The 23,972-nt window shown below is 44.4% G+C and overlaps 1 protein-coding gene across 3 annotated transcripts in view; it reads left to right on the top strand.

Annotated features, from left to right (window-relative positions):
- Window positions 1-23,972, top strand: part of LOC110500993 (MICOS complex subunit MIC19) — a 107,446-nt gene that overhangs the window by 3,638 nt on the left and 79,836 nt on the right. For all 3 annotated transcript variants that reach the window (XM_036957070.1, XM_036957069.1, XM_036957068.1), the window contains exon 4: window positions 6,737-6,830. In XM_036957070.1, the coding sequence (XP_036812965.1) occupies window positions 6,737-6,830 (94 nt within the window). The remainder of the gene's footprint in view (window positions 1-6,736; window positions 6,831-23,972) is intronic.

Raw genomic sequence — 23,972 nt, 5'->3', positions numbered from 1 at the left:
GAAACCATTGCCCTTTTTTCCTCCTCTGTTTTGTGGAAATCCTCAAATTGTTGACTGTTTTTCACTGTTAAATATGATGCATTCTTTCCCTCCACTAGCCCATTTGCTTAGGGCTGCTTTGCATCTTGCGTGTCAAGGGTTTTCTTACACTGGTATCGTAGTGTATCAGGTTTTCACCATAGGGAAAGGACTGTTGAAGGTAAGGCAGGAAACGATGGGGACATGGGAGGTTCCATCACAGATGATGACAACGGTGGGCGAAGAGGTTTCCCCATCCTTGACGGCACACAATGGGTGTGATAATTAAAAAGTGGCCATCTTAAAGGCACGGCGCGCTGCCTCTGGTGATTAAAACGACACCTCAGTTTCACACAACAAACCAGCCGGGCATCATTATGAAAAGGCTGTGGGCGTGCGTTTTCTGCTTAAGTGTTAATCTGGAATAGAAATCTCCCTAGGAAAACTCCCAAGCCACTTATCAACTGTCAGACATGCTGTACTGTAAGTTAACGCTATCAGGTCTTTCTTAATATGCTGTTTGGGCTCTCTACTTGAGGACATTGTTAATACAATTTGTCTTGTATTATGCTACTCACACGTTCTTAACAAAAACACTTTTGTATAAATCTGTTTTCATTAGCGCCCGGGCCATTCACGCAATCGCTCTCCGTTTTTCTGTCTGTCTAAAAATCACTCCCTATTGTACACGTTAATTGCTTTGCAGATGAAAAGATAAACACGGCAATGTCTCACTACATTTTTTTATCAGGGATTTGTATGAACTGTTTTTTGGGGGATTGTGTATTATTGAAGGAAAAAATGTCAGCTAGTTCCACTTAAAAAGCAACATTTTAAGAATTGTCTTTAGTGTCTTCAAAAGGTAATACTTTATTTTTTTTTCTATTTAAATGTTTGCTCCTTTTCGGTTAGTAAAGGACCCTTGTTTATAGTACTAACAGATGAGGTCTATTATGCCTTGCGTGTCTTTTTCACCCTATTCATCATCATCATTAAGATCACTTTATTGGTTAATTGCACAGAAATCTGACTTCTGCTTTTTAAGACACACGCATGCATACCAATGCAGGTTTTGGAGAGGTGCGGTAGGATGCAACACTGGACACGCAGGGAGCTCTTGTTATGGGGGGTAAAGTGCCTTGCTCAAGGGCACAATGGCAGGAATGTAGGATTTGATACCAGCAACCCTCAGGTTGCCAGCTCAGTTCCTGCCAGATTTTTCCAGTTGGATCCGGGATTCTAATTTTCAAACTTTTGGTTGCTGGCTCGCCACCCTAACCACTAGACTACCTGCTGCCCCAGTACAGTATGTATACAGTATGTCCAGACTTGACATTTGAGATGAGGCAAAGGTCACTAAGGAGCTCTAGCGAAGCTAGCCTAATTGCAGCTCGTGTTTTTGTCAGTGTAGTTTTGTTTTTAACCGTTGATTGAGCTCCACATCATTCGATACGGGTCACGGCTGGACCGCGTGTCTTTTTGAATTTAGGTGAAAGTAACAGACCCCAGACGCATCAATAAGTCACTGTAACCAAGTACAAATCAAGTTGTACGTTTTGGTGCATGAGTGAGTCAGCTTCTCTCCTAACTTAGGTAATGCAGAGCTGCATATTCATTTCCACACAGGTGACCATTGCAATCAGAGTAAGCGTTGTGTTCTGTTCCTGCCCACGTCACCAGACAGTAATAACACTCACATCTGACTAATGAGCTTTGAGTTGGAGGAGAAAGATTTCTCTCTCTCCTCTTCCTTCCCTCAGTATGTGTGGTAGAAAGTTCTATATCTTTTTTTTGTCAGGTGCATGGTGGTTTGGTTACTAGATGACTGCAGGACACGTGGAGCTTTTCTATGGTGCTATAACCTTCATTCGTTGTGTTCTTGTGACGGCTTCAAATTCTTCTCTCAACATGGGTGGCCTACAAGCACAGTGATGTAAGTCGGCATTGAAAGAAAGGATACGTGTTTTCAAGGTTGTCCCATGTTCATTATACACTTAGTGCACAAAGCATTAGGAACACCTTCCTAATATTGATTTTGCCCTCAAATCTTTAGTCTTGACTATTCACCCACTGAATGGCACACATACACAATCCATGTTCTTTAACTTGTCTCCCCCCCTTTATCTACACTGATTGAAGTGGATTTAACAGGTGACATCAATAAGGTATCATAGCTTTCAACCGGTCTGTCATGGAAAGAGGTGTTCCTAATGTTTTATACTGTTTAAATGCACTCAACAGGAAAAAGTCAACTTGGCGTATCGATCGCGTCTTATCTTTTTGGAAAAACTCTGCTGTCTTGCAATTCTGCTGTCTTGTTAAACAGTCACCAAGGCTCGAGCCCAATACCACATTTTCATAAAGGTTGCAATTTAATGAGGGGAGGGTGGAGGGGTGTTGATTGTGTGCCCACGAGTGGTGGTATGGAGTTAGACCTCTTGCGGTCTCTAAATCTCGGCCTCGTCGCGTGCGTATGCTGATTACAGTATGGTCAAGGTTGAGCCTCCTACACTGCTCTATGCAGGTTATAAATATTCATACTCCTGCGCCCACACACTGGCTAGCACGGCCTAATAGCCTGCTTAAAGATGACTAGAGAGAGAGAGGTGTAAGATGAGTGGAGTAGTATAAAACGCCTGCCATCGCATGATCCTCCCTCTAAAATGGCTTCCCTGGTCTTCATCATCAAATGGGAAGTGATAAGTTATTCTTGTGATTAAATTACAGGCGTAGGTGGAGGAGCGAGTCGGTGAAATGAATAGATGGACGTTTTGGCACGAGACAGCGGTTACGAGGGTAGTTTTGCCTTTTGAAGGTGTTGGAAACGTCTGCATCGTGGTGGTGAGTGTGAGGCGTGCAGAAGTGGTAATGTTGCAGATTACGCCCTCTACGCAGGTCACGGGGTTAATGAAACGACTGATGAGAAACACAATTTGCCTCCCGTCCATCTCCCTTCGCCTAGAAAGAGCTCCTTTCTAGTTGTGTTTTTCTCACCGGGGTGACGGGGGGAAAACATCTCAAAGATGAGTTTTTAATCTCTTTAACATTTCCATGTCCTACTCAGGAGTGACACGGGGGCTCTGTTGATCTGGAATTGTCTATGACCCCTGCCACGCCGATGGAGTGCCCGAAGGACCCGTGACATGTTTATCCTATCAGAACCCATTTTACGGCTGCCTCCCTTTTCCTCGGAGTAGGGAAGTACGGGAGGAACATGGAGTATAATGATGATGAGGAGGGTTGTAATTGCAGACCTACACAGTTTGGTCCATAGTCTTCACAAAATTGTGTCAGACCACCAGAACTGTTGAGTCAGGCCAAATGCTACATAACATCCAATGATAATGTAAGTGTAGTCTGGGGAGGCTGTAAAATGGATTCCAGTCTAGACCGATTACACAGGTTTATTTCTCTGTAGTCTTCCAACACTCTCTCAGCCTGCTTCAGATAATGTGTTGGTTGCTGTCAGCAGTTTGCTCGACAGGTAGTGTTTCTGATGTGTTCTTGGTGACAGGTGTGCTGGGCCTACTCTCTTTCAGGATCAATTGAAGTGATTGCAGACATTTGTTTACCATGTTATCAAACGTTCTCGACTGATTACCGTCATCACAATCAAATTCTATTTTATTGGTCAGTAACATATTTAGCAGATGTTATTGCTGGTGTAGCGAAATGCTTGTGTTCCAAGCTACAACAATGCAGTAATATCTAACAATACACACATTTGAAAGAATGGAATTAAGAAATATATGAATATCAGATTGCGCAATGTCGGAGTGGCATTGACTAACATACAGTAGAATAGAATACAGTATATGCATATGAGATGATTAAAGCGGTATGTAAACAAGAGACCAGTGTTCCATTATTAAGTGACCAGTGATTCTATCTACATCGGGCAGCAGCCTCTAAGGTGCAGGGTTGAGTAACCGGGTGGTAGCTGGCTAGTGATGGCTATTTTGCAGTCTGAAGGCCTTGAGATTGGGAGACAGTTTCTGTCTCCCAGTCCCAGCTATGATGCACCTGTACTGACCTCGCCTTCTGGATGATAGCGGGGTGAACAGGCCGTGGCTCGGGTGGTTGATGTCCTTGATGATCTTTTTTGCCTTCCTGTGACATTGGGTGCTGTAGGTGACCTGGAGGGCAGGTAGTTTGTCCCGGTGATGTGTTGGGAAGGTCACACCACCCTCTAGAGAGCCCTGCAGTTGACCATTTCAGATGGTCAGTGATGTGTTGGCCAGGTCACACCACCCTCTAGAGAGACCATTTCCGATTGTCAGTGATGTGTTGGGAAGGTCACACCACCCTCTAGAGAGACCATTTCAGATGGTCAGTGACGTGTTGGCCAGGTCACACCACCCTCTAGAGAGCCCTGAACACTGAGGAATACACTCTTTGCCGCATGTTTTTTGCACAACATGACAACATTCCCTTTGCATTCTCTCTCCAAGTTTCTACAGACGGTTCTCTGTCCACCCGCCTTTACACTCTCATTCTGTTCTCTGAAATTAGGTTGGAGGGAGAGGAAGGAAAAGAGATGGGAGGAGAGACAGAAAAGGGAAGGAGATGCAAAGAGAGGCAGGTGGTTAGACAGAGCGGGAGAAATAGGATTGACTTTACTTTCAGCAGGCTGGGACTTCAGAGGACCTGTGGAGCCCTTTTCTGTTTTAACATCCGTATCTTTAATTCACTTATCAAATATCAGCGTCCCGGAGAGATGATACATGGAGGGGCTCCTAACCCCGGCATCCATTACCCTCAACCCACTGTTTGATTAATGCCTTGCCCGCAGAGAAATATGGTATTGAGCCCGGGCATCGTCACGGTAACAAGAAGCTCTTCTTGGCCTTGATGAGAAGTGGCAGTATAAGGTACTTAGACCCTCCTTTTGACACTTTCTTTTGGGAGGATTCTAGCCGCTGTTTTTATGCATGTGACAATCAGCAGAGGGCACAGGAAAGACCGGAGGTGAGGCAGTAGACACCTCCGTTGATACTCAAAGGGAACATACAAGTTCCCATTGACTTAAGGCCCCGTTAGAATTATTGTAACAGAGCTGCAATAACATGCTCGTCTATTTTAATGTGTGGTCTGAGATAATGACTCACCTGAAGCAAGGAGGGGTCTTAGTGCATAATAGTCAACCTGACTCATTACTATTTAGCTAACACAGGGAAGGAGACCTGCTTGTGCCTGGGCTCTGTTAGCCTGAGAGTTTAATTAACTCAGTAGAGACTGAGGGGGGTACTCCGCATGCACACACACACACACACACACACTGAAGCGCCATGCCAAGGACATCTCTCAAGTGAAGCTGACTGAACCACAGATCAGGGAATTGGAGAGAGGCTTCATGCCTCATTTTCCTCCCTCCTACACTCATCCTTCTATCCCTGTCTGTTCCTCTCCCTCTCTTTCCTCTATCCCCCCATTAGAGGGGATTTTTATTTGAGGTCCTATCCTTCTCAGGACCAAAGGGAGGGGTACCCAGCAGACGAGAAGCTGGGCGGTAACAAGCTCCAGTCACAAACAGTCTCCAAGGGCTTTTCCTGCTCTGCTCTACAGTGTGTTAGAGATTATAGGTGTTCCACTTGTTCAGCAAATGAGAGTTAGCCAGCCAGCCAATTTCGGTGTGTGTCCTTCACCGTTACACTGCGACCGGGTCTACCTGGTAATAACAGGCTCTCTGACGATGGCGATTATCCCATCTCTCTGTAATGCGCCAGTCTCACTTGAGTCATCTGTAAGCACACACCCCTCTCTCTCACTCTCTCTCTCCCAGCACTGCAGTGTTGCTGCTGCACCGGCACACTGCATGGCACTTCTGCCTTCAGAGCACGTCTTGGCCTCTTAGCTCGCCCCACGTCTCACTTTCATGCTTAATTACCTGCCAAGATAGGACCAAGAAGACACACGGTCAAACACGCCATGACGCCAGTAACATAAATACAAGGAGATTGGGGGAAAAGTAAAGCTATAAAAAAATGTGTGAGGAGGTTGTGTGATGAGGTTTTAATAGCGCAGGTGATTGGTGGTGCGTGGCAAATCTAACCCTCCCTTCTCTCTTCTGGCTGTATAGGCCTCCTCTCTTCTGGCTGTATAGCACTCCTCTCTTCTGGCTGTATAGCACTCCTCTCTTCTGGCTGTATAGCCCTCCTCTCTTCTGGCTGTATAGCCCTCCTCTCTTCTGGCTGTATAGCCCTCCTCTCTTCTGGCTGTATAGCCGTCCTCTCTTCTGGCTGTACTGGCCTCCTCTCTTCTGGCTGTACTGGCCTCCTCTCTTCTGGCTGTACTGGCCTCCTCTCTTCTGGCTGTACTGGCCTCCTCTCTTCTGGCTGTACTGGCCTCCTCTCTTCTGGCTGTACTGGCCTCTTCTCTTCTGGCTGTATTGGCCTCCTCTCTTCTGGCTGTATTGGCACTATATACTGCACTCAATACCATCTACTGTATCTTGCCTATGCCGCTCTGTACCATCACTCATTCATATATCTTTATGTACATATTCTTTATCCCCTTACACTTGTGTCTAAGGTAGTAGTTTTGGAATTGTTAGCTAGATTACTTGTTGGTTATTACTGCATTGTCGGAACTAGAAGCACAAGCATTTCGATACACTCGCATTAACATCTGCTAACCATGTGTATGTGACAAATAAAATACAATTTGAATTTGATTTGAGTGCCTCACCCTGGCCTATCTGTCTGTCCCTCTCCTATAGTTGATGAAGAGGAGCTGAGGAAGAAGATCACAGAGGATCTGCAGAAAGGCCTGTTGAAGGAGAGGGCGAAGGCTGAGCACGAGCTGCAAGCATGGTGAGACACACACACGTCCCTATGAACCACCATGGTTAAACACCACCACATCAGCCTTACCTGTCCACTGTAGTACAGTAACTGTCCTCGAACAGCCTCATTCAAAACAATGCAGTAGGTGTTGGAATGTATCCTGTCTAAGCCCCACCCCTGACCATAGCCCTTCCATTAACCTCTATGGGACTGAGCCACACCCTCAACTTCTCTGATTTGTCCTTTGATTTGTTGCGTTCTTTGAAGGGTTGTGAAGCCAATCGTCAATTACCAAAGTTACTGGAATCTTCAGTAATAGTGGTCATTAACAGAAAATCTATGGCAATCGCATCGTCTTTTTGCTCATTTATACTTGAATAATACTTTAATTACAACTGCAACTCTTCCAACTATTGACGTTTTTCACAACTGCCACCAGTTTGACGCCAAAACATTGTCATTGAATACATATTGACTTAGTAAAATAAATGTGTAAAAATATATCAAGGGTATTTCATGCTTTATTCACAGTGCCTTCAGAAAGTATTCACACCCCCTGACTTTTTCCACATTTTGTTGTTAGAGCCTGAATTTAAAATTGATTAAATTGAGATGTGTTGTCACTGGCCTACACCCAATACCCCATTTCAAATTGGAATGATGTTTTTCGAGAATTTTACAAATGGAATAAGAAATGAAAAGCTGACATGTCTTGTGTCTAAGTATTCAACACCTTTGTTATGGCAGGCCTAAATACGTTCAGTAGGAAACATTTGCTTAACAATTCACCTCATAAGTTGCATGGACTCACTCTGTGTGCAATAATATATATTGAATACATGATTTCTAATAGACTACCTCATCTCTGTACCCCACACATACAATTATCTCCAAGGTCCCTCAGTCGAGCAGTGAATTTCAAACACACATTCAGCCACAAAGACCAGGGAGGTTTTCCAATGACTTGCAAAGAAGGGCACCTGTTGGTAGAGGGGTAAAAATAAGCAAATTAGACATTGAATATCCCTTTGAGCATGGTGAAGTTATTAATTACACTTTGGATGGTGTATCAATACACACAGTCACTACAAAGATAGACTCCTTCCTAACTCAGAAAGGAAACCGCTCCGGGATTTTACCATGACGCCAATGGTGACTTTAAAACATTTGCAAAGTTTAATGGTTGTGATTAAGACTGGGGATGGATCAACAACATTGTAGTTACTCCACAAGACAAACCTTATTGACAGAGTGAAAAGAAGGAAGCCTGTACAGAATAAAAATATTCCAAAACATGCATCTGAAGTAATACTGCAAAAACTGTGGCAAAGCAATTCAGTTTTCCTGAATAGAAAGTGTAATGTTTGAGGCAAATCTAATATAGCACATTACTGAGTACCACTCTCCATATTTTCAAGCATAGTGGTGGCTGCATCATGTTATGGGTATTATTTTTTAATCTTTTAGGACTGGAGAGTTTTTCAGGATAAAAAAAAAACGTAACTTAGTTCAGTCTGTTTTCCACCAGACACTGGGAGATTAATTCACCTTTCAGCAGGACAATAACCTGAAACACAAGGCCAAATCTGCACTGACGTTGCTTACCAAGAAGACAGTGAATGTTCCTGATTGGCTGAGTTTGTTTTTTACTTTTTTTTCCCAATTTGACAGAGCTTGAAGAATTTAGAAAATTATAATGGGAAAATGTTGCACATTCCAAGTGTGTAATGCTCTTAGACTTGCCCAGAAAGACTCACAGCTGTAATCGCTGCCAAAGGTGATTTGAACATGGTTGAGTACTTATATAATCAAGATGCAGTACATTAGTGTTTTACTTTTCATATAATTATTATTATTTTATACAAATGTGAGAATTTTTCTTTGACGACAAATGGCAATTAAATCCATTTTAATCTCACTTTGGAACACAACACACTGTGGAAAAAGTCATTGGGTGTGAATACTTTCTGAATGTACTATATAGTTTCCTGATTCCAGAAGAATGGGAGAGAAAGCACACTTCTGCAGAAACTCCCTGCCAGTTCTGTGTTCCATTAATAGTAAAAAAGGTCAGATTCATCCCTTCTCCCACATGTTCAATCTATTTATCTTCCGAAGCACATCAGCGTTTATTTCGTCCCCCTTAACTCCTTTTTTGGGGCTCAATTAATCATGCCTGGGAGAGGGCGCCATCGAGATGTAATTTCCTGGGTGCTGAGTGGGTGATCTATTAGCCAGCCTTGATGAGGCATCGTGACTTCCTTCCCAGTGCCTTCCCCACTTCTCGCCTGCATCCCAAATGGCTCCCTATTCACTATATAGTGCACTACTTTTGACCAGGGCCCACAGGTGTAGCTATTGCACTCTGGTCAAAAGTAGTGCACTATGTAGGAAATAGGGTGCCATTTGGGGTGTGAAACTCCCTTTTCCTCCCCTCTTCGCCACAATAGAGCAGGTGCATGTCCCATCAAGTCTGATAAACACATCATTCTCCTCTAATGGTACTGGATGGGCTCCAAAGACTTACCAGTGAATGACTAAGTCGTTTAGCCTAGCGCTTAATGTAGCTGCTATTACAGTATGGATGGGAAATGCCCCAAAAGAGTGAATGGGAGGCGCTAGCATTAGACTATGGCTATTAAGGTTTTTTGAGGTATGTTTAAGGGAGGCTATTCACAGGAACAAAGATCATTGTTTAGTTTTTGAGTTGTTTTGTCTTTTATTGACCTAAATGTGTGTTGCGTATGGACCTCTATTCAGAGAAGTAAACCTACTGTACCAATTTGAGTGTAAATTGTGGCCTGCAATGAATTCTGTTCATGATGATGGTGATGTCGCTGTGGGCTCAGACTGCCTCAAGTCCTCCACTTATTTGGTTGACCTCTTCACTGTTTCAGGTGCTTTTTGTTATTTTTTATGAACAACAGTCATTCAAAATTAAAAAGCAATCATCTGGAAGCTGTTTGCCAGCATGCATGCTCTCCAATGGTGTGTGTGTGTGTGTGTGTGTGTGTCCCTCTTAATACCGTGGTGTAATCATTAGTAAAACAGCTTTACGGGTCATCGTTGTTGATCTGGCTGGTCTTTCCAGTCAGGCACTAACCTGGACAAATTGCTATTGATAAAGAAATGTATTTCCTGTCAGCCATCATAAAATAGAATTTAGAACGAGCATCTGTCTTGGTTTATATGGCATTGTTGGCTGAAGCAACAGGGTTTGGAAGAGGTAGTGCCTGTCGCATCTCCCAGGCTTGAGTCCCAAATGGCACCCTATTCCGTATATAGTGCACTACTTTTGACCAGTGCCCATAGGGTTCTGGTAACATTTAGTGCACTATATAGAGAATAGGGTGCCATTTGGGAAGCAACACCATTAAAGGAAAGTACGGGGCTTTATTGACCATGATGCTGTGCTGCTTGGATGGACAGAATCAATATTTCCCTTAATGTCTTATCCCCACCAAGTTCTCTCCTCTCTGATGTTTTTTATGATGTTTGTGTTTTCATTTGGCTTTAGTAGAGCCAACGAGTCTTGGGAGTGAGACTTGGAGAAGATAATCCACTATAAGATGTTTAACTCCCTTTGCCGTGTGACTCACTCATGTTTAGGCCTGAAGACATTGTGTGAATGTTCACTTTTCAAAATGGTGGAGGGGGAAGAGGTGGTTGACACACATGGCCAGCATACAGTTTGGAACAGAGTGTCTCCAGGATGTTGGATGTGGATTTTCAGCAACTGTAGCTGTTAACAGATGGGCCTAACATGCTGACCACACCGCCTGCATTGCAAAATACATTTACACGTTACTCAATCATTTCATCCTAATTGTCTGCGAGTGCCAACGAGCGCCTGCGTAGCCAGGCACTAAAATAGAACTTGGTTCTATTTTGGACGTGTGACACGCTGCAAGTCCCGCCTCTCCCATCTCCTCATTGGTTTTTAGGAGCATATATACATGAAAGATGGAGGTCCACACTCAGTCCATTTGGCGGTGGTAATGCACCTTAAAGTTGGTTGCCAAACACCATATAAAATCCATATAAGAAGAATTAATGAGGAGATTAACTAGGTTTCCCCTTTTTATCTGTGGATAATTGTCAGAGTAGAGAACACATGATTGTGTGACTCAACATGGGTCAGACTTCTTCAAAGATCCAGCAAAAACACAAAAGCACCATGTGCATTTTAGATAAAATAACAAGCCAATGTTTATCTCCCAGGACACATTATCTAGCAACAGCAACCTAGCTAAATGTCCATGAATGTTTCATGTGTGTTTCGACCTCTCCCCGAATTGATATGGTTGGTTTCTTAACTTGCGTATCCTGAAGGTGTCTGGTGGGGATAGACAAAATTAACACATGCGCGGTGGCACACGCAGACGCACGCGCAGAGCTGGTTTGGTCTGCATTTAAGGTCTTTGAGTTGGTAGGTGAATGGTAGGTTAACTCTACTCTGTAAGGTCTTTGAGTTGGTAGGTGAATGGTACAGTAGACTGACTCTACTCTGAGGCATTGGCCTTCTCTCCTCTCCAGGATATCTTCCTTCTCTGCTAATTTTTCATCTTTAATATGTCATGTCTGTCTTTTTTTTCTTCTGTTTTCTATTCATTAGAATTTTTTGGGGACAAGGTCCACCATTATCTTTTAATTGAAAGATGTCGGCACAGAAGGCTCTTTTGCAGCTTCGCCATCAAAGGTAATGGAACTACGATGGTGTTTAGCAGATGACTTGTGATCAGGAACCTGTGCTGGAATAGAGGTGTCATGACCAGCTAGCCTAAGATTGGATTGTTTTAAACTTAACTGGTAGTGTTGACTGTAGTAAAAACTGACAGAGTCAAGGTGTGGAGTTATGAATGAAACCCATAGTGTGAAGCTGTCACAGGCATTTAGTGACCTGTGAATTTACCTGGGTCTCACTTTGCAGTAGTTCACTCATTCCCTCCTCGATCATTCCTGGTGTGTGTGTGTGTTATCCAGATGTTCATACCACACCAGGGTATGCAGTATTACCGGATGTGCACAAAACAATTTAGGCAACAGGGATCTTGATCCAGAAGGGGATTGAATGTCTGCTGTAACCAAGAAGCTTGATGTTGACATCTAGCCACTTAGCTAGCAAGTTAGCAAACTAAATCCATAGCTGGAGTCCTGAGCTGGACACCATTTATTTGACACCTCTAAGATTTCTTATAGTTAGACCGCTGCACCACTAAGTTAAGTATAAGGAACTGCGTCTCAGTGCAAGAGGCGTCACTACAGTCCCTGGTTCGAATCCAGGCTGTATCACATCCGTCTGTGATTGGGAGTCCCATAGGGCGGCACACAATTGGCCCAGCGCTGTTCAGGTTTAGCCGGGGTAGGCCGTCATAAGTCGTTGTTCTTAACTGACTTGTCTAGTTCATTTTTTTAATTGAACCTGAATTTAAATAAGCAGCGTAGCACGCACCCCCACAGCCCCTGTGAGTCGCCTCAACAACAACCAAAATATACTGTATTGAAGATCATGCCGTCATTATTTAGAAAGAAATACCACTGTATACGGTATATCGCCCAAGCCTAGTGTGTGTTTGGTGTTACAACTAAGCTGGCCAGTTGGTGCCATGCTTCATTAAATGTAGAGATCTGCAGTGAAACTGCTGCTACTGCTTACAACCTCTGTTAGAACACACAACCAATACAGGATAACCCCCAAAATGGGCTTCAGGAATATCTCTCACACACACACACACACACACACACACACACACACACACACACACACACTCTCAAGTCCCTCTCTCATTCTCACACGCAAATACACACACAGAATATGTGTGGAGTGTTAATTTGCGGGCGGCCCTCTCTTATTTAAGGCGGGGTGGCTGCAGGGAGCAGATTTTCTGAAGACTCCTCTGAGAGGCGTCAGAGCAGAAAGGCACCAGAGTGAAAGAAAAATGCAGTACTCTTCTCGCTCTCGACCTCATATTCTCTTTCTCTCTCTTGACTTTTATCCTCTATTTACCTCTTCTATTCTCTCTTGACCTCTCTATATTTACCTCTCCTCTTCTCTCTCCCTCTTGACCTCTATCCTCTATATTTACCTCTTCTCTCTCTCGACCTCCTAGCCTCTCTATTTACCTCTACTCTCCTCTTCCTTTCAAATACCACACAGCTCTTCTCTCTGTCCCTCACTGCTTACTGCTGTGCCCTCTGATTGGGGTTGACCTGTGGTGGCCCCTAAGCACTGTGGGAGAAAAAAAGAGGCTCAGCATGGATGCCACTCAGACTGATACTCAGACAGGGACAGACAGACACAGGTCTCACTTCTCAGGTTGTTCCTGTCACCACCGGGCATGCCTGCGTTGAATTAAGTGGGACACAGTGGTGAGTCCAGGTGTCACTGTGATGTGTGGTGAATGTGGCAGTAGGTGTCTCTGAGTGCCACTGTGTTTAACACCAGAACCACTAGAGCAGTCATTTGGACTGCTTAATCAATGGCATTATAGTGAATATAAGTGTCGATATGACAGCAATCAAATAGTCAATTATTGTCAGCTCGTGCTTACATGGTATGAGTCTCCAGGCATTGGCATCAGTTGGGGCATGTCCATGTTACATAAACAATGAAAGCTGGTGAGTGGGTTGCAGATGTAAGGTCATCAAAAAAAGAAACGTCCCTTTTTCAGGACCCTGTCTTTTTAAAGATAATAAGTAAAAATCCAAATAACTTCACAGATCTTCATTGTAAAGATTTTAAACACTGTTTCCCATGCTTGTTCAATGAACCATAACCAATTAATGAACATGCACCTGTGGAACAGTCTTTAAGGCACTAACAGCTTACAGACGGTAGGCAATTAAGGTCACAGTTATGAAAACTTAGGACACTAAAGAGACCTTTCTACTCACTCTGAAGAACACCAAAAGAAAGATGCCCAGGGTCCCTGCTCATCTGCATGAACTTGCTTTAGGCATGCTGCAAGGAGGCATGAGGACTGCAGATATGTCCAGGGCAATAAATTGTAATGTCCATACTGTGATAACACCTAATACCGCGCTACAGGGAGACAGGACGGACAGCTGTAACAAAACCTGCACAGGATCGGTACATCCGAACATCACCCCTGCGGGACAGGTACAGGATGGCAACAACAACTGCCCGAGTTACACCAGGAACGCACAATCCCTCCATCAGTGCTCAGACTGTCCGCAATAGGCTGAGAGAGGCTGGATTGAGGGCTTGTAGGCCTGTTGTAAGGCAGGTCCTCACCAGACATCACCGGCAACAATGTTGCCTATGGGCACAAACCCACCGTCGCTGGACCAGACAGGACTGGCAAAAAGTGCTCTTCACTGACGAGTCGCAGTTTTGTCTTACATGGGGTGATGGTTGGATTTGCGTTTATCGTCGAAGGAATGAACGTTACACCGAGGCCTGTACTCTGAAGGGGGATCGAGGTGGAGGGTCCGTCATGGTCTTGGGCGGTGTGTCACAGCATCATCGGACTGAGCTTGTTGTCATTGCAGGAAATCTCAATGCTGTGCGTTACTGGGAAGACATCCTCCTCCCTCATGTGGTACCCTTCCTGCAGATTCATCCTGACATGGCCTCCAGCATGACAATGCCACCAGCCATACTGCTCGTTCTGTGTGGGATTTCCTGCAAGAAAGGAATGTCAGTGTTCTGCCATGGCCAGCGAAGAGCTCAGATCAATCCCATTGAGCACGTCTGGGACCTGTCCCCCCCCCCCCAGAAATAAATGTCCGTGAACTTGCAGGTGCCTTGGTGGAAGAGTGGGGTAACATCTAACAGCAAGAACGGGTAAATCTGGTGCAGTCCATGAGGAGGAGATGCACTGCAGTACTTAATGCAGCTGGTGGCCACACCAGATACTGACCGTTAGTTTTGATGTTCACCCCCCCTTTGTTCAAGGACACATTATTCAATTTCTGTTAGTCACATGTCTGTGGAACTTGTTCAGTTTATGTCTGTTGAATTTTATGTTCATAGAAATATTTACACATGTTAAGTTTGCTGAAAATAAATGCAGTTGACAGTGAGAGGATGTTTCTTTTGTTGCTGAGTTTATTATTCTGCCATTTTTAACGTCCTGACCCCCTCCGTCTTGACTTTTCCTAAATAAGTCTATCACACAGTCATTCTTAGAATGTTAATATTAATCAGTTTTAGGAGGGAATGTCATCCGTTGCCCCTCACGACAGTTGAATTGAAGGTGCTGTGGTCCGTTGATAATCATGCTGATTTCCACGAAACTGAACCGGTTAAACTATACCCACACTAATTTCACAGATACAACAACAGATTAAATAAATGAAGGAGAAGTATGATGAGGGAGAAAGGTTGAGTTGATGAGGAAGAGGATGCATCATTAGGCCTAGGTCATCACCCGTTATGAATGAAGAACAGGGCGGGCCATTGTATTGATCTATTCTAATTATAATCTCTATATGGTATGTACTCTATCAGTCCACTGAATCCAAGCAGTTTTATCAGTCGACTTGTAGTACACAGTGTGAGCATCCATAACTTACAATGGCAAGAAGACCAAGACGAATGGGATGTACATGCTGCGTTAGCTCTGCTACGAGATCTGAATGAAAACGACTCGGATGGTGGGGAAGAAATGCATATCCTGGCATCTCTGCTGATTATTCTGATCCTCAGCCGTAACGGTACGCGCTGAGCAGGTGCCTGCGCCTCCACCAAATGAAACGGTGAGACAGGAGAGAGGAAATGATAGAACAAGCTAGTGACAATGCTACGGGCCGATTAGCAGCATAACATGTCATCACTGAGAGAGCAGGCCCTACATCTCAGCAACACACACTTACCAGCGTTCCTTCTTTGTGACATGGACACGCTCCAACTGATGCCGTTACGTGAAGATGCACACCATGTAAGCACAAGCTGACAATAATTTACTGTTTTTGACTGCTGTCAAATCGACCCTTCTATTCATTGTAATATCAAATCCAATTTATTTATATAGCTCTTCGTACATCAGCTAATATCTCAAAGTATTGTACAAAAACCCAGCCTAAAACCCCAAACAGCAAGCAATGCAGGTGTAGAAGCACGGTGGCTAGGAAAAACTCCCTAGAAAGGCCAAAACCTAGGAAGAAACCTAGAGAGGAACCAGGCTATGTGGGGTGGCCAGTCCTCTTCTGGCTGTGCCGGGTGGAGATTATAACAGAACATGGCCAAGATGTTCAAATTGTCGAATTTGTGCTTTATAATGTGGCTACTGATGTTTTCATCATTTGACCGTTGGTCTTGTTGACTGTGCATCTTGGTAGTTGGGGTATTTTTCTTTTGCCCTTGTAAAAATGATCTGTTAGGGTGTTCCAGCACTAGGGTTGCAAAGGTTCGGCAACTTTCCGGTACATTTCTAGAATTTTTCCCAAAATTTTCCATGGAAAGTTAAGCCTGGGAATTTGGGGAATTTTTTGCTTAAATTCATCAAAAAAGTTAGCTTATAACAGTGAACCTTTTTTTGTGGGATACACAAGGCAATTCTAGGTCTTGTGGCATATTTTGGTAAAACTATTCCCAATTCAATGGAATTGCAGCCCTCTGTATGCACAGTGCATTCTTCCATCACATGTGCAGTGCACTCTTCCATCACATGTGCAGCTGATTCTCAAGATCTTGCACACTAATAAGATGCTATTGAGCCCACAGTACTACACTGTCTGAGCGAAGGACTACATGCTTTCTGGTAAGTTTTGATTACAATACTGGGTGGGGTGAATATATTTTATGACATCATTTTTTGTTAACTGGTAAATAGTAGCCTACAGCGAAGTGTGTTTAAATAATTTCTAACTTGCTAACAGTTTCTGCTAGTTAGTTTTTGCTACCAGGTGGGTTTTAGCTTGCTTGAGCCTGCTGAGTGTTTTATTCACCTGTTTCCATACGTTTAATTTGAAAAACATTTCTTACAAAGGAGTTTGTTTTAATTTTACATTTTATTTAACTAGGCAAGTCAACTAAGAACAAATTCTTATTTATAATGACGGCCGAGGAACAGTGCCTTGTTCAGGGGCAGAACGACATATTTTTACCATGTCAGCTCGGGGATTCGATCCAGCATCCTTTCAGTAACTGGCCCAACGCTCTAACCTCTTGGCCACCTGCCCGCGGCAGGTAGGGTTAGAATTAGAGTTAGGGGTTAGGTTTAGGGTTAGGTGTAATGTTTAATCTAACTGCTTAACTATTTATCTGTACATGGAATTATATTATTATTATTATTATTATTATTATTATTATTATTTATTTTTTTACAAATGTTTTTCCTTCTAATCTTTACAGGGAAACGCCACGGGCACTATCTGATGTGTGGAGACGTTTCACTGCAGCTAATGTAGAAGGAAAAGCTGTGTACATTTGCAAGTACTGTGCCAAATCATATGTGAAGAATGCAACAAAGATGCAGAATCATCTGGCCAAGTGCATAAAGTTCCCTCAGTGCTCACAACAAGCAACCTCTGACAAAAGTCCCTCTACTTCTATTCGAGGTGAAAATGATGAATCGGACACCTTATTGATAGCAACAGCTCCTGGTCCTCCTGGAATCAGACACCTTATCGATAGCAACAGCTCATGGTCCTCCTGGAATCAGACACCTTATCGACAGCAACAGCTCATGGTCCTCCTGGAATCAGACACCTTATCGACAGCAACAGCTCATGGTCCTCCTGGAATCAGACGTTTTTTTGACTCAATGGAGGAACGTAGCCAGAGAAATGCTGATGAATGTCTTGCTCGAGCTGTGTATGGAACTGGTTCACCTCTGATTCTCACAGGAAATGTGTATTGGAAGAGATTGCTGAATGTTCTTCGCCCAGCATACACCCCTCCAACCAGACATGCTTCTACTCATTTGCTGGGTGCAGAGTTCAACAGAGTTCAAGTAAATCATAGAGAAAGCAGACTGTATTGCAATCATCTCTGATGGGTGGTCGAATGTTCGTGGGAAAGGAATAATGAACTACATCATCTCCACCCCTCAAACCAGTATTCTACAAGAGCATAGACACAAGGGACAATGGACACACCGGTCTCTACATTGTAGATGAGCCGAAGGCAGTCATCAATGACCTCGGACCACAGTCGGTATTTGCACTGGTGACAGACAATGCTGCGAACATGAAGGCTGCTTGGTCTAAAGTGGAGGAGTCCAACCCTCACATCACACCCATTGGCTGTGCTGCTCATGCATTGAATCTGCTCCTCAAGGACATCATGGCACTGAAAACAATGTATACACTCGACAAGAGAGCCAAGGAAATTGTAATTATAGCAGCAATCTACCTCACCAAGCAAAGTGAGAAGAATAAGAGCACCACATTGGATCTGCCCAGCAACAACCGTTGGGGTGGTGTTGTCATCATGTTTGACAGTCTCCTGGAGGGGAAGGCGTGTCTCCAAGAAATAGCCATATCACAGTCTGCTGACATGGACAAGCCCCATCAAGAGGATCTTCCTGCACAATGTATTTTGGGAGAGTGTGTTAAACAGCCTGAAACCTATTGCAGTAGCCATTGCACAGATTGAGGGAGACAATGCCATCCTGTCTGATGTTCAGACTCTGCTTGCAGATGTCAGAGAAGAAATCCATACTGCCCTGCCCACTTCACTGTTGCTCCAAGCAGAGGAAACTGCTGTTCTGAAATACATCAAAAAGTGTGAAGACTTCTGCCTGAAGCCCATAAACGCCACAGCGTACATGTTGGACCCCAAGTATGCTGGCAAGAGCATCCTGTCTGGTGCAGAGATCAACAACGCCTATGGTGTCATCAATACCGTGTCTCGCCACCTTGGCCTGGATGAGGGCAAGGTTCTTGGCAGTCTGGCGAAGTACACTTCCAAGCAAGGGCTTTATGTCTACTTATGATAAGGTTAAATGTTTGTGTTTCTGTCTCCATATGATATGGTAAATATATACAATGCAAAAAAACATCAACATTTTAAATGGTATTAATATTAATTTGCATATATTCCCGTTAATTCCCACGGAAAGTTTCCACCTCCTGATTATTCCCCAAAATGTGAAACCCTATCCAGCACACATGCTTTCTGTTTAATAGTTGTAACACAGCCTCCAAAAATACAATTGATTGAACCCTTGATTCATTATTTTTTGTTTTATTATTGACATGTTTTACATATAGTCTACAGCAACATAAACTAATGAAAATGCTTTTGTTCTCATGTTACCTGAGACCATCATAAACACAACCAAATTAACATTTTTGTGATCGCCTTTATGAAATGTATTAATTAGTGTTAGAATGTTGCAGTCAGAATGACTACTCACTAGCTTGAAGAGGAGGCCCAGCGGTTCTAGTGTTAGTACATACACACTTCACTATCACAGACGCCACATGAGGAACTTCAGAAAGCAGAACTTCCCCTCAAATAAAAACACACCTTATGGAACAGCGGAGACTGTGAAGCAACACAAACATAGCCACAGACACATGCATGTGTACACACACACGCACGATAACATTAAAAATATATATATTTAACAAGGCAAGTCAGTTAAGAGCCAATTCCTATTTACAATGACGGCCTTCCGGGGAACAGTGCCTTGTCGGGCAGAACGACAGATTTTTACCTTGTCAGCTCTGGGATTCGATCCAGCAGCCTTTCGGTTACTGGCACAGCGCTCTAACCACTAGGCTACCTGCCGCACTATGTACACATTTTGTACTGTAGATATGTGGTAGTGGTGAAGAAGGGTCCTGAGGGCACACAGTGTGTTGTGAAATCTGTGAAAGTATTGTTTTCAAATAATGTAAACTGCCTTAATTTTGCTGGACCCCAGGAAGAGTAGCTGCTGGCACAGCTAATGGGGATCCATAATAAATACAAATAATTGTTCTACCATGACCCTGTTGGCTAGGCTCCCTCTCCTTGTTTGGCTAGTAATTGGTGCGTGTTGCTACGGCAGAGGTTCATATTCCCACTGTTCCTTGATAATACAGCGATAGCATTAACCTTCTCCCAGCATCTGTCTCTCCTCTTTAACCAGTTTGACATTTGGACTTCTTTCTCTATTTTAGATCACTCTTAATGACTGAGGACATATCTGTTTTGTTCGCTTCCTCCTCTCTCTCTCCATTTACATTTTAGTCATTTAGCTTATGCTCTTATCCGACTGACAGCAGTGAGTGCCTACATTTTTCATGCTGTTTCGCTGTGGGAATCGAACCCACAACCCTGGCGTTGCAAGCGCCATGTTCTACCAACTGAACCTCTCACTCACTCTCTCTCACACCTCCTTCTATTAATTTCCTTTGCTCCCTCCCACAAAAATGGGAAAATAAACCTAATTTTCCACCACCATGCTAGAGTGGCTACTGCTACTTCCTGATGTTGTGCCTGTGCTCAGCCAGGGGTAAACAACAGACTGCTGCAGTGTGCATCTTCCGGAATATATCTGAACATTTTGTTTTATTAAGGAAGACAGTACGCACCCCCCCCCCCCCCCCCCCCCCAAAAAAAAATCCAGCAGCACGCTATTAAAACTACTTAAGGAGGAAACGGATGCCTTTGCAGTCTGAATGGAGGATGTTTTATGTACGAACCGGTCCCAGAGGGATACCAGTGTTTTACCGGCTGGGTACATTACGCCAAGACGAAAGTGAAGATGTATCACACACTAGCAACTGTCTAGGCCTTTTCTCTCCCTTCTTTTCAGTACTACCCTTTTATCAGAGGTGAGATGCATTCACGCCATTAACTTAGTAGCCTTATCAACATGTGGATGACTTGACACATGGCTGGTTGTGTGATTAAATGTCTTGCACTTATGGAGTGCGTCACCCTAGAAATGGAATCCACTCATCATAGAATGTTGACTTTGAATGGGTATGTCCACTCTAGTAAATATATTTCTTTACTTACACATAATCTCTAGAGCAGCTCACCATTAGGATGAGGCAGCACAGGTCCTATATGCCCTCACACCTGATACATTTCCTCATGTTGTCTGCCTCTCTCTGGGGAGTGTGTTTTCCCCTCAAGTTAATTGTCATTTCTGTAAACAACAATACAAATGAGTTAAGATTTCCCTCTCCCGCTAACACAGTCCATTAATAGCATTTTCTGCTTGTACCTTGTGTTTGCTTCTTTAGCGGAAAACAAAGGTATAATTAGAATTCACATTTGCTTTTTTCCTGTCTGCATAGTCAGAGAAGCAGCTTAGCTTTAGTACAGTGCAGGTCACACCAGGCGGCCTCATTGGCCAGGTGTAAGAGGGGCTCAACTCCTATAGAAAGGTGTTACTACTTCACTGACTTAGTACAGTGCAGGTCACACCAGGCGGCCTCATTGGCCAGGTGTAAGAGGGGCTCAACTCCTATAGAAAGGTTTTTACTACTTCACTGACTTAGTACAGTGCAGGTCACACCAGGCGTTCTCATTGGCCAGGTGTAAGAGGGGCTCCACTCCTATAGAAAGGTGTTACTACTTCACTGACTTAGTACAGTGCAGGTCACACCAGGCATCCTCATTGGCCAGGTGTAAGAGGGGCTCAACTCCTATAGACAGGTGGTACTACTTCACTGACTTAGTACAGTACAGGTCACACCAGGCGTCCTCATTGGCCAGGTGTAAGAGGGGCTCAACTCCTATAGAAAGGTGGTACTACTTCACTGACTTAGTACAGTACAGGTCACACCAGGCGTCCTCATTGGCCAGGTGTAAGAGGGGCTCAACTCCTATAGAAAGGTGGTACTACTTCACTGACTGACTGAAAGGTATAAGGTATCTGGAGCCACCCTCCATCACCTGGTTATACCAGCCTCTACCCTCCCCCCTCCATCACCTGATTATACCAGCCTCTACCCTCCCCCCTCCATCACCTGGTTATACCAGCCTCTACCCTCCCCCTCCATCACCTGGTTATACCAGCCTCTACCCTCCCCCCTCCATCACCTGGTTATACCAGCCTCTACCCTCCCCCCTCCATCAGCTGGTTATACCAGCCTCTACCCTCCCCCCTCCATCACCTGGTTATACCAGCCTCTACCCTCCACCCTCCATCACCTGGTTATACCAGCCTCTACCCTCCCCCTTCCATCACCTGGTTATACCAGCCTCCACCCTCCATCACCTGGTTATACCAGCCTCCACCCTCCATCACCTGGTTATACCAGCCTCCACCCTCCATCACCTGGTTATACCAGCCTCTACCCTCCATCACCTGGTTATACCAGCCTCTACCCTCCATCACCTGGTTATACCAGCCTCTACCCTCCATCACCTGGTTATACCAGCCTCTACCCTCCATCACCTGGTTATACCAGCCTCTACCCTCCATCACCTGGTTATACCCCACCCCATAGCCTCCTTTACCCCTAGGAGTTGGGGTGGGGGGGGGCTAACCCATCAATGATTCATCCCCAGCATTCAACAACATTATTCCCACATTAAAATTGCATGGTGCCTTTAAACCTCTTTGTTCAGAGGCGTTTGGTTTGGGCCCTGGGCACACCTCAGCACCGTTACACAAGACTGCCACAATCCATATCTACAACTCTGCGAGCGGGGAGACTTTGAGATTTTAAGGGGGAGGGGTCTTTGAGTAGATCTGACGTACAGTATTTTGGAATTCAACAGTTTGTTGACCCATATGTTATTTGATAGAGGTGTGTGTCTTTAACCAGAGAAGTGGGTTAATATGGGTGGGTTAATTGACCTTACCATATAGTGGTGACCTTAGTACATGTTGACCTAACATGATCACTGTTTGCCTGGCCTTAACCTCAACACCTACTGTATGTTCATGCCCTCAACCTTCAGACTGACTGAACATCTGTCAATTGTTTTTTTTAAGGACTCGTTAAGGACTCGCCATAACATTTGTGACGGCAATTTATTTTTCCTACTTTTTACTCTGTCACCAAAAGTGAAGTACTTCTTATTCAAGGTCACTTTCATCGTGCTGAAAGCAGAGTGTTGTGTTTTGGGTGCCTCTCTGGAGTGGCTGAGGAGCACATGCAGTCCTCTCCAAAGTGATGATACCCCTCAATAACCTTCTTTTACACACCCTCGCCCTATTTCAAGTATCAAACCACTGAGCCATCAAAAAACACACCCAGCCCCAAACAGCCAATCTCCCAGTTCTTTAACCAAAGATTATAGTCTCTCTATCTCCACATGTGGAGGGGGGAAGGCATCCACCTATTCCCGGGAAGATGATTCCTTCCCCCTGGTAGGTACACACACGCACACACTTTCTCTCTTGCCAGTCTTCCACAGCGAATGAAAAATGTGTCCAATATCCCTAGACGGACAATAATGATCAGAAAGCAATAGAGGTGAGGTGGATAGATAGCACCTTGCCCTGCGATAGCCGTTTTGCTTGGGTTTGCACTTGTTAAGGGTGTGTGCGTGGGTTTTAAAGGTTTTGCTTTGATGCTGTTTCTCAGCAAGGCCCTCCCATTACTTCTCATTGTTACGGTGTGGACTTTTTGTCTTTTGTCTGAGTTGCTCTGTTGTTGGCCAGGGCTAATGGCCGCTCCTTTAGCTGCTTTCAACCCGATCTCCTCTGACTCCCTGGGCTCCTTCAGTGTCTTCAAAGGTCTGTAGGACCTGGTGGAGGGAAGGGGCCATTATAGATGATCTCAGAGCACACACACACCTGACACTAACACGCGGGCAGACAGGCATGTAAACACACACACAGAAGACCTGCACGCTCACTCACTATTCCACTGGAGAGATGGAATACAGAATGTTTTTATCTTTTGAAAAGGAATGTTATTCTACTGTGTGTGTGTGTGTGTGTGTGAGAGAGAGAGCGAGCCCATGATGGATGGAGAGTGCTGACATGTGCAGCTCAGTGGACTGCGAGACTGGACATGGCTAGACTCTCTCTTCTTCCCCCTCTCGCTCTGCTTCACTCTGAAAAACATTGCACGTCACCCCTGCTCCCCTCTGCTCTCTGACATCAGAGGTAGCAGACCAAACATCAGCTGTATATTGGGCCATTTCACCCAGGGCCAGTCAACCTATAGAAGGTCTTAGTGGTGGATGATGAACTGTTTGATTCGTCTATCAGTTTAATGATGGGTTGTTGTGGACTGGTGGTCATAGGAATGTTATTTTAATTTTGGTTGATCACTATCGGACCACCCATCTAGCTGTGA

This window comes from Oncorhynchus mykiss, chromosome 21 (assembly GCF_013265735.2).
Source record: "Oncorhynchus mykiss isolate Arlee chromosome 21, USDA_OmykA_1.1, whole genome shotgun sequence".
Taxonomy (NCBI): Eukaryota; Metazoa; Chordata; class Actinopteri; order Salmoniformes; family Salmonidae; genus Oncorhynchus; species Oncorhynchus mykiss.
The sequence above is the reverse complement of the archived record's forward strand: the minus strand, read 5'-3'. Positions and strand labels throughout refer to the sequence as shown.